General features: G+C 35.3%; 1 protein-coding gene across 9 annotated transcripts in view; it reads left to right on the top strand.

The window, feature by feature from the left end:
* Positions 1-12,025, top strand: part of FAM184A (family with sequence similarity 184 member A) — a 65,985-nt gene that overhangs the window by 25,433 nt on the left and 28,527 nt on the right. For all 9 annotated transcript variants that reach the window (XR_001414566.1, XR_001414565.1, XM_014966441.1 and 6 more), the window contains exons 4-7: positions 2,632-2,813; positions 3,432-3,629; positions 6,127-6,249; positions 10,086-10,247. Coding sequence is in view for 7 of the 9 variants with exons in the window: in XM_014966441.1 (XP_014821927.1) it covers positions 2,632-2,813; positions 3,432-3,629; positions 6,127-6,249; positions 10,086-10,247 (665 nt within the window). In the remaining 2 variants the exon portion in view is untranslated. The remainder of the gene's footprint in view (positions 1-2,631; positions 2,814-3,431; positions 3,630-6,126; positions 6,250-10,085; positions 10,248-12,025) is intronic.

Raw genomic sequence — 12,025 nt, 5'->3', positions numbered from 1 at the left:
ATTGTTCAATGCTGTCTGTAGGTATCTATTCTGATGACTTTTGGTTTTTAACTGTTTTGATATCACTTGCATTGTACTTAGGATTCTTTTTCTGTGTACTTGTCCAAATGTTCTACTTTGTATGGCATGTATGCGTCTTCCAGGCCATGGAATTTCTTGCCTTAACAGCACTTGTACAGAACTTGTGTGTATGTTCTCCACATAAGCACTGAGAAATGCTTCCTATTCCTCCAGCCTTTTTCAGTTGCCTTGTCTTTTTGCTGAGACTTATTGCTGTACCTCTACTATCAGAAGACTTGCAGCTTATCACTTAATGAATCTGTTAGGATTTTCTTTATAGCTGTTTTCTTGACTTCTCTGTGCTCAGTGGCATAAGGAAAGGCATAGAAAATGCTTTTCGATTTGCCATGTGGGTTTTCACTTAGTGGCGTTGTCTCTCTAGTAAACTGCTTAGTAATAGGGTATGGGCCTGAGCCCAAGTACTTGAACTTGGTTAACTATGCTTATAGGTAGGATTGTAGGCTAAAAGTAAGCCCGACTTATCTTTGGACTTTTTCAACTAGACCAGTCATAGAAATACCCGATTGTTTTCCACACAAGTTAGCACAAGCCCAGGGGCCCTTCCCAAAAGTCGCTTTGGATGTGATCACCTTGTTTTGAAGGCTGAGATGTTGCTAGACTGTACCAGTCGGCCTTAAGGACAAAAGATACTTCACAGCGTTAACTTGCTAATGCTGCAATAATTTACTATTTATATTATATACTATATGTACTATTACTGTAATGGCTTACTATTAGCTGGCTACATGTGGCCTAGCCCTCAAACTGTGTATGTGACTGTGGCCTGTATCAAGGCTTTATTTCTGTCCTTCAAATAATGAAGCAGGTCCTACAGATGGACTGAGTGTGTCTGCTACTAAGGAGAGCTTCATGCCTAGGACAAGTGGCATAAACAAGCTAGCTAAGGTAAAGGCTAGGAATAGTCTGAGCTATATGTTCGGACAATATAGAGGCCAGCTGGGACCCAAGACTGCAAGGTCCTACTGGATGTAATTAGCTACAAGGAATGGACTCTCTGCTAAGAGGATCTCAAATCATAGTTCTTAAATGGGAATCTGACCCTCCAAAAATTATGTGTGAGGCACTTATAGAAAAAATCATGATCTGAGACTGTTGAAGGAAAGAAACGTGTTCTCATACACTCTTTGGCCATTCTGTTTCTTTCCTCAAGCAGAAGCATGGGGGAGGTTCACCAGGCAGCCCCAGATTTACGGGAAACAACATCCAGGCTATTTTTCCTTATTACTGATGACAATGAGTCATCTAGACTGTGAGTCCAACACTGGTCTCCTCTGGCACTGAGGTTTTTAGCTTTACCAGAAATGGCAGCATGTCCATGCTGTCGCTGAGCTCAGTGGCACTGTCAATAATACATCCTTGATTTATAGCACCTCACTGTGCAACAAGAACCAGGAGCCCTGTTTACAGCGGTCCCACCAAGCTTTTATTGTGTGATATAACTGATTACCAGCTCCTTTGGATAAGGTTTCTGACCCTGGCTCACTCCTTTGATTTTCTGCTCACACTCAGATGTCAAAAATCCTGCCCCCAAAAAACTAAATTCTTGTACTTAATTACCATTCAAAATATTTACTCATTGTATTTCAGTTTGAAAATGCTGAGTTATATTTATTTCCCATAAAAGATTTATTCTTCTTCCATTTATCCTGAGATTCTAGACTTGAAAGGAAGCTGCTGTGTTTCATACCTTCTGTGTAGAGCATGAGGAATGGGAAAGCTCTGTTGTGTGGTGTGTCCATATTGCTAGGACAAAAAAATCTAGATCAGTGTGTGTGTGTGCACACTTATAAAAAATATGCATGTACATAATACTTCCTGACAAACTTGAAATTCTTATGAGATACAGATATAAACTAAGTAGAACACAGAAAAAAATATCTGAATTCATAAACCTTTTTCTGCTGGTGATATGAAGGACAGATGATTATATAGTCTAGCTTTGTAGATTATTTTTTTTTAATACATCTAAAGAAATTAAAAGCAAGCCTCTAACCTGCAAGGATTTAGATTTTACTTTACTATGAAGAGAATGAGTTCTTTTAGTCATACACCTATAACAAAGTAAACAACGTGTAATTCCATATATTCCATATATGTATGCATAATAGCTGCTGTACCTAACGTGCTGGTTAAATTAGGAGTTTGATGAAACAATAACATCTTTACCATTAGACTTCAACATTCTGCTTTCTATTGTGTAGCTTATTGTGGGGTAAAAATGTGTGGGTTTAGGTGGGGCAAGTTCTTCAAGATAGACTGTCCATGTTCATACTATTGCATACCTCTGCTTTCTCTGGAGTCACTATGCAACCAGGAGAATTGAAAGTAAAGAAGCCCCAGCACTAAGCACTCTACTGTTGTTGGACATTTTGCAATAAAACTAAAAAAGAGAGAAGTGGAGGGGAAGGTGAGCATTGCAGTGAAGATAATGAAGATCCATATGAAAACTTCCACTAGAGTTGAACTTCTGGAAAACACTGATTCATGAATGTGTACTTAAATGACATGAAACCAATGCTGTGAGGTTTTAAAGAGCTGTTTTGTTTTTAGGTCACATTGGAATGCTTCAAGCTACTCAGATGACTCAAGAGGTTACAATCAGAGATTTGGAATCAGAAAAGTCTAGATTAAAAGAAAAACTATCCCAACTGGAAGAGGAAAGAAACTTACTACAGAGCAAAACACAGAGTCTGGATGAGCGACAAAGGCAGCAAATTCTGGCCTTGGAAAAGGTTAAACAGCTTATTGGCTTTAGTTGAATAATAACAAAAGATCTAGAATTCCAAGAAAAAATTATGTTTTGATTTTTATTTTATATGACTGTACTAGGACCAGTAGTAGTATATTCCAAGTGTATCTCATGTTGTAACATAGAATAACTAAAGTAGAGTGTAAAGTGAGAGTAGTGGGAAGTCAGATTAGATGTTCAGACTGCTTTGGACATCTTTTAACATTTTTACTTAGTTTATGACCTCGTGTGTAGATGCCTATTATCTAAAGTGCCTTAGTAAGGAGCAATGTGAAATGGTTAAAGAATTTAAAAAGCCATTCTCTGAAAATGTGCTGAACGTGTGTGAAAATACTGAACTGAAATTTTCTATAGGTATAATGTCTGATTGCTGTTTCCCCAGATTAAATAGAGAAAAAAGATAGGCGTTAGTATCGATATATTGCTTTGCATGGATATATTGAAACTACCTTTTTTGGTTATTGAATTATTTAGTCAGTGCTTAGTGTTTGTTAAATTTGTTTAATATGGAAGTTAATTTATATAGATTTATTTAATCAGTAATATTTCTGGGTTTTTTATTGTTTAATAGAAATGATTGTATTTTAACTGTCTCTTACAGAAAGTAAATGAAGCAAGGGAGTCACAACGTGAATATTATGAGAAGGAGCTGGTAAAATTGCAAGCAAGATTGGAAGGGGAAGCTGCACAGTTAAAGGAGGCTCATTCTAAGACCTTAGAAGAATTAGCATGGAAACACCATACTGCAATTGAGGCTGCGCACAGTAATGCTAATAAGGATAAGAAAAAACTGCAGATGGTAGGTTTGTGTTTTCTTAATAATCAAACTGAACAAAAAGCAAATGTTAGTTTGAACCTTGTACTACATGGTGGTTTTGTTGTATGGCAAGTTTTATTTGGAGTACCTGCAGATCTGTTGAGCCTGTCTGAAGAAACTGCTCAGCCTTTATTAAAATAACATACACTTTGCCAAAAAAAAAAAGGCATTTGTTCTGTGATTAGTCTGCACAGAAGAGAAATCCTCAACTGAAAACAACTTTCTATTTTGGTATAGTAAGTGTGTTTTTTCTCCGGGTTTTGTGACCCATGTTCACAAAGGTTGGTATGTTGCTCAAGATCATTCTTCTGAAAGAGATGAAAGATTGTTAATTTGATATTTATTTAAAATTTTAATAAACAGTCCAAAAGTACAAAAAGATTATATTAGTAATCTACTATGGGTATACTCAAGGACAGCAACAGCTGTTTCTAACTTACATCATAAAATTGTGCTAACTGTATATCAACTACTCATTAAACTTTGTTTGGAATCCTGAAACTGAAAAGCTGCTTTGTTTCACAAAATTGGCCTTTTCTTGGTTGGCATAACTGAGAGGACCAATTTTGAATTATTATTTCCCAATCTGATTGTATGTACACGACACAGAAATTTTCCTTTATACAATAAATATGGGATAAATATTGATTCATTTAAGGTTTTGTGAGGCTCCTCTAGTGTGTTCACAGGAAACATCAAGAAACACAGTTGTAGTTAGTGATGTTCATCTTAGACTGTTTTTGTTTGGTTGGTGTTTTTTGTAAATTATTTTACTGGTGTTGCTTCTTAGTTTTATCCCAAGTCCCAAAGTTTTTTTCATGACTTCCAGTGATGGAAGTAGTTCTCCAAGACATACATACATCTGCTCTTTCAAGTTCACTTTCTTTGTAACTTCAAACATGCTTGTTATTAATACAATGTCTCTTAAAGGTTTCTGGGAAGATTTTTCTTTTACTTCAGTAGGATGTGGTTTTTTTTTTTTTTCCCTATCTTTTGTTTTTTATTAAACTAATGTAGAGAATAAAACAAAGGATATCATAAAAATGTTTTTTCTTAAACCATTAAATCAGTTAAAATAGGGAGCGTCTCTATAAATGTAAGAAATGTGAAACTTGATTTTATCAAGGGAAGATTAACTATGAAAAGATGTCAGGGTCAAGATCTCAGCAAATTTAATCAGTGTACTGCCTCCTGTCAAACCTGTCTTGCTAAGCACATGTTGTCTTCCTAGAGTAACTTAAGGAAGGAACAGTGGAGAAAAGTTAAATTTAGTATGAGGAAGAAGATGGTATACGAGGAGCCTTGGGACAGAGCATATGAGGATTTATTGGGACTGAAAGACTGGGAAAGGCACCTGGAGTTAGGAAAGCTTTGAAAAAAATGGAATAGAAGAGAATTCTAAAGAATGAGAATAGGACTCAAAAATGGCTTAAATATATATCTTTGCTTCAATTCTTCCATTTATAAAATGAGCTGTAAAAATGGCATCAGTTCATAGGAGGATTATGAAAATAGAGCTGCTAATAATTTTGCAGTACTGCACAGCTGTACTGCCAAGTATCATAAAAGAACTAATTACTCAGTTATCAGTGTAGGGTCTGAATAGCACTAGTGAAATTTTGCAGACAGCAGATTTCACGCTGTGAACAAGAAACTGAGCAAGTCTCATTTAGCAAGCATCATTTGCCCCATGGTTCTGGTCTATGTATTTTCATAGCTGTTCCTGAGATATTTCCGATTTCTCAGAAATCGGAGCCCAGGGATACAGAGACACTGAATCGATGCTAAGCCTTGCATTACAGCTGAACCCCTAGCAGGGAGTTCATACAGGAGCCTCTGCATCTGCATAGAAAACCTTGAAGTTGTATTACCTGGCTCTGGAGCACCTTACCTGGCAATGTTAATTTTTTTGTGGTACTTTGTGGTATAATAAATTATATAGTATATTCTGCTGGAATATACAGTAAAGCTCTTAATTTTAATATATGTTCAGTATTCTGTGACATAAATTGTTTTTCTGAAAATATATTCAGAATATATTTTTAAAGCTGAAGCATACATTTATCGTTTTCCATATAATTGAACTTGAAGACTAATTGTTGATTTCTTTTGGTTCTACCTAAATTTTACAGATATGGTGTGGCGTGCTTTTTCATTTATTGTAACGGTCTGAAAACTTCCCAAAGTCTAAAATCCAGTCTGGATTTTAAACCTTACTATTTTCTGTGGAGATTATGTGTAGGAGATAGACGGGTAAAGGGTGAAGCATGTAAGATTAGAAAATGATCTCAAAAAAGAAGGCATTCATTGTAAAAGAAAATAAGTTTTCATCCTTTAACACTTTAAGGAAAGGACGATTCCTGATTGAGATCAGGAATACTTCTGCCAGGAGGAATAATTTTCATGTGGTACATCTGTACTTTGCAATGACGGTATAGTAAGTATTTAATGCTTTTTCCCATCCTTCTTATGCCTGAAGGAGCTGGAGCAACAGTTTGAGAAGGAGAAACTGCATTTGGAGGATGATAAGAATCAGCTCCGACAGCAGCTGGAGAACCTGAAGGAAGAGCTGACAACAAAACTGACTTCTGCCAATCAGGAGGCAAGGTTTTATTTCACTGTATCAGCTAATGGTCCTGTGCACTACAGCACATTCCATCAATAATGAACTTGTGCTTAGGGTCCAGCGCAGAGCTGGGACTGCACTGTTCAGTCTGTTTAGTGCCTTATTTCTGTTTAAAGTGGAATACTCTTCAAACACGCTAAGTTACTTGACTGCTTCCGAGTCCTTTACAAAATTAACAAAGCAAAAGAGATTGCAAAACAGTTGACATAAACAACCTTTCTTGTTTTAACTCTGCTTATTTTCTCCTTAGGTACGAAAACCTCTACACAAAATATGTCAGCAGACGAGGGAAAATTAAGTGTATTTAAACCCATATTTGTTTACAATTAACATATAGTAAATTCTGGTCAGCTTGCTGACTTGATGACCTTCATATATTTCCATCAAAAGATGACATGAATACTTATCGTAAGACCCAAATTATTTGCAGTGTTTTGATATATAAAATCAATGTTAAATGTATCATAGAATCGTTTGGGTTGGAAGGAACCTTTAAAGGTCATCTAGTCCAACCTCCCCAGCAATGAGCAGGGACATCTTCAACTACATCAGGTTGCTCAGAGCCCCATCCAACTTGGGCATGAATGTTTCCAGGGATGGGGCATGTACAACCTCTCTGGGCAGCCTGTTTCAGTGTTTCAGCACCCTCATTGTAAAAAATTTCTTCCTTCTATCTAGAAGTACTGAAAGGCTGCAGTAAGGTTTTCCCGGAGTCTTGTCTTCTCCAGGCTGAACAACCCCAGCTCTCTCAGCCTGTGCTTGTAGGAGAGGTGCTCCAGTATGTGTTCTTTTAAGTTTAAAAAATGGGAAAGGTTGCCCTTCTGACAGTGATTTTTTAATTGTTGTTAATAATAATAATTATTATTTTAATGTATATATTCTCATTATTAATATATTGCTATGATATGTTATTAATATAGCGATACATTTGTAAATTAATATACATGTTAATGTATTAAAACATTATATATTTTAGTATATTATATATTATATATATAAAAGTATATATTAATATAGATTCAATATATTAATATATACTTTCAGAGTAGGAAGAGCTCAGCAGCGTTGATCAGTCTGTCCTGAGTACCTGTTAAACAGGAGACTACATTTTTCTGCTAGTTCTGAGTGCCTTTGCTGGTACTTCACACCTTGGAGAAGGTGCAAACTGAAGCTGGAACTACTCTTGCTATTCTAACAGTATGCTTAACTACATTCAAATTGATGAAAATATGATGTATTTGTTACATATGTTAGCAAAATCATACACATGTTTATTTTTCATTTCAAAATTACAGAAAGTTTAGACATTTCTTTTTAGCTTTAACTTCTCTGTTGTGTGTTAAAACTTACCTTTCTTGCTGGATTAGATCTGAGGAGACCACTGTTGCCACTCTACTGTCGTTCAGCGCTAGGCTGTAATTTAGTTACTTTTTGTCAACTTCTCTTGGGTTCCTGAGTAATAAACTCGTTCCTTCTTTGAAGGAAATAAATTCTTTTAAGAATGAGCTTTCATTATCTAACCGCTATCAAGTTCAGGCTTGGAAAATCCATTAGCACACTGAATTAAGAAAACTGAGGCATAGCTAAGGAATAGGTAACTCCACCGTAAACTAAAATAGGGAATTAGGGTCAGCTGTTATTTTGTAGTTGAGTTTATATACATTCTTATACCAAGATAAATGCAATAGAGTGTATTTTGTGTATCACGAGAAAGAAGGTGTACAGGCAATACATTCAGGGTGCTGATTCCGTAAATCCTCTCTATGTAGTTACAGAGGCAATATGTTTTGTTTTATTACTTTGTTTATCTTAAGCACGAGACAAGTGCTTTACTTGAAACCACAGCTGACCCTTGGATTTCTATTGCCAACTGACAAGAGTTTCTCAATGTCTTCGCTGACCGGGAAGAAACTTGACTGTGAAACGTCTGGCAAGTTTTTAGCTTAGCTCTTACATTTCTACTGCGGCTTCCTTTTTTTGTTTGTTTTGTGTCATTGTAGATGTCATTTAACGGTAGGGATGTATTTATTACTTACTCTGGATGTTAGCTTAGCTCTAGCTTCCCTGCTGAGAAAACTGTTTTTGAACCTCTGCCATCCTCTTTTCTTTTTAATAGCAATTATCTTAGCTAAAGGGTGAAGAAGATTCAAGCCTCATTAGCCTTGCTCCTAGCACCAAGCTTTTTAAGAACAGTGTAATCTTAAATACTTACCTGAGGTTTTTTTGAGAGTTTAGGTTAAGTCAAGATCTTTTCTTTCTCATACGTATCTCTAGATAAAGCTGGTTGTTTACTCTATAGATTTACTTCCTTTCACTGCTGACCAGCCAAGACCTTTTAGAAAGACTCCATTTGTCACTTGACAGAGTAGTCTAAGGACTGGCTGTCTCCTTGCAAAGCATTTCCAATCCCTTGCAAAGGATTTCTGATGATATTACTAAGAATCATTTTAAACAGCCTCCAGCATTGCTTTGTCAGTAGAACAGACCTAAGCCCTGTGAGTGGCATTCCTGCATAACATTTCCATGTCCTTTAGATCTCAGGACTTCTGTTCGCTTTTGTTCCAAGGGGTTTGCTACTACCAGCTCCATAGGCAGTGGTGCACTTCAGGGATATCAATACAGTTTTAGGGGCAATTTCTCATGTAGGGATTCTCTTTCAGGTAGTAGTGCTCTGTAAAGAATTACTAGTTGTTTGTGTATAATGCAAAAGTGCACATAGCCAAGTGCTCAAGATTATATTAGTTTTTCTCTGAGATCTGTCATGCCAAAGAAATTTGGGATTCCTTGCTGAGAAGAAGGGAAGAGTCCCTCTGTTTAAATACTTCATGGGTTGCATACAGAGGTAGAGGGTTGTGGGTGTCCGTGTCTGTGTATATATGTGTGTGCCTGTGTGTGTTATAAAGACTATTTGCATATAATTATGCTAGCAAACAGAAAGAGTAGTTATAACTGTTACCTGTCCATACCTGCAAACCAGAGGTAAGTCTTTTCTTGAGACACTTCTCCTGTTGTGGATGAAGTTATTCCAACATACAAAGGCAATGGCCTAGACTTATTACTCTGCAAAAGCTTCAGTTCCAATTAGCTGCTGTTCTTTGGTCCCCCCTGCCTCCCATTATTCTGTTTTTCCAGCCTACATTTTTCTTTTTCTATAGCTGGTGAAAAATGTCCCATTTCTAATATTTTTAATTGAAGCAAAGTGGTATAGCATCATTTTACAGTTGGGAAGCTAAAGCACAAAGAGGCAGGAAAAAATGTGTTGTTATATAGCAGTTAAGGAAATGGTCACATAATACTCTACAGATATTAGATTGAGCTTCAAACAGGCTAATTCATGAACAGGTAGCAATCTGAAAACAGAGAAACATATACCCCAGCATAAGTTAATTTAGGTGTTAGATTAGAGTTTATATGTTTTGAAATAGTGGTTATCATTGTTTTAATTAGCATAAAACATGCTTCCTCACAGTAAAATTAATATTTTCAGAATTAATATTAAATTCATTTAATTCAGAATTTCATAATCAAAATTAATTTAATTCAGAATTAAAATTAATAGTATTTTCAGAACTTTTATGTAACTTTGTTCCTTGCAAAAGGCTTCAAACATAGCTTGGATATTTTTTTATGTGTAAAAATCTTTTAATTGAATCTTTGATTTTATAATATTACAGGAATTTATTTTTAATACAGAAACATAAAGTGATATTAAAGGACAACAGACTGTGCAAACACTGGAAGAAAATGAGACCAGAATGACTTGGCTTCCATTAGTAATAATTATGGAAATTACAACTTTTTTTTTGTCATAGGTGTGTCGTCTACAAGACCTAGTACGAAAAAGTGAGCAAGGCCTTGGTACTGCAGAAGGACATATCTCCAGTCTTCAAGAAGCTCAGGAAATACTCCAGAAGGAACTAGAATTAACTAGAGCAAGACTGCGAGAGACCACAGATTCATTGTATAGTGTTGAGGTAACCATAATGTTGGACAAAAAATTGTGTAAAGTAGAGTCACAGTGGTTTTGGTCTTGTTTTTAAAATGCAAGTAGTATTCTGGTGTACACATAATCAAAGGAGCTTCCTGTGGTTTCGCTGAAAGAGAAATTTCTGTTTTTATTTTGAGTAGAGAGAAAAAGAAAAAGGAAAACTAGGATGGATTGGTTGGAGCTTTTTTGTTGGTTGGTTGTTTTGGGGGGTGGTTGTTTGGGTGGTTGTTTTTTTTTCAGAACGCATTTAGTATTTAATGAGTATTGCTGCAAGCACATCTTTCTGTGGTTAATATAAATTGTAGCTGCCAAAATATGTTTGTACAAAGTATATCCAGAATTGGATTTCTCAGAGGCTTAATAGAATTTAATGAGAATGTTAAAAGGATATGTGTTACATCAGTGGTATCCCAGACAATGTCAGGTCCTGGTGCAAAACAAGATCCAGAGCTTACTATCTCTAGAATTCATTGAAACCTTTTAAATTTATTTCTTTTCATGCATGCATACCATGTTTTCATCAAGTAATGGACACAGTCTTCATTTCAGGCTCAAATTTAGAATTTCAGAAGGTGTTTGAGAGTAGTTTAAAAATAATATGCTATGATATCTTGAAAGATAACAGAGTGTCGTTCAGAAAATGTGACCATTTTATATTATAGAAACAATTAATTTGTCTAAGCATAAATATATTGCCATTCTGGTCGGCTTAGTTGGAACTGGAACTGTCAACCTGTCAATAGCTCATTGATTTTAATGCGAAGTATCATACTAAGTGTAACCTTTCCTTTTTCTTTCATCAGTAAACAATGCACATTTACAAGATCACAGCAATATTTGAAGTAGAGCAGCAAATATTTATAAAAAAATACTAATAAAAAAAATCCCCAAATCTGTTTTCATATTGGTGTTATTTTCTTAACAAAACCAGCCTGAAACAGGATATTTGGGGTTTGTTTTTTTGTTGTTGTTTTTCTTTTTAAAAAAAAAATAATTGTTTCAGCTGTGGTTATTAGATGTGCACCCTGCTACATTTTATAACTTCCTCTATATTTCTTTATAATTTCTCTATGTGTCCATATGAACTACTGCATTCTTATCTCTTCATCTATTATAACATCTAGATATTCATATATAGCAGTTTACTGGCAACAACAGATATTAACAGATTTAAAAATATATAAAAAAAAAATCCTACAAAAAATTCTCACTTTAAGTGTTAATTAAATTTAGATGGCCATGTTTGCTTCTCATAAATGAAGCAGGCACTGCTGAAAAACATTCGTCTAAGTATGATTTTTGGTAAACACTATTTTTGTATGGTAAAATTTGAACAGAAATTAATAAGAATTTTAAAGTGGTGGTGTTTTTTTTTCTGTGCTCACACTATGAAACCCTGATTCTAGCTGGTTTATCCAGTCAAGAAACAGAAAGAAGATACATGAACTTTGTATCAAATCCGCATAGTGCAAGCTTTGAAATGCAAATACTGAATATTTGCTGATTTAAAAAAAAAAAAAAATCCCAAACATGCTTGACAAGAACCTAAGCAGCCTGCTCTAATTCTGAAGTTCGTCCTGCACTGAACAGGACTTGATGAGCTTTTGAGGTTCTTTCCAGTATAAATTATTCTGTCATTCAGTGTAACAGTATTTGAAAATATTAACTCCACAATGACTTACTGGAAATTTGCTTTTTATAGTAATGCAGAATTCTGTTCCACAAGTAAGAAGTATCAGCAGATGTATAGACATTAATTGTGTG

The sequence above is a fragment of the Calidris pugnax genome, unplaced genomic scaffold, assembly GCF_001431845.1.
Source record: "Calidris pugnax isolate Ruff unplaced genomic scaffold, ASM143184v1 scaffold31, whole genome shotgun sequence".
In the NCBI taxonomy this organism is placed as follows: domain Eukaryota; kingdom Metazoa; phylum Chordata; class Aves; order Charadriiformes; family Scolopacidae; genus Calidris; species Calidris pugnax.
The sequence above is the reverse complement of the archived record's forward strand: the minus strand, read 5'-3'. Positions and strand labels throughout refer to the sequence as shown.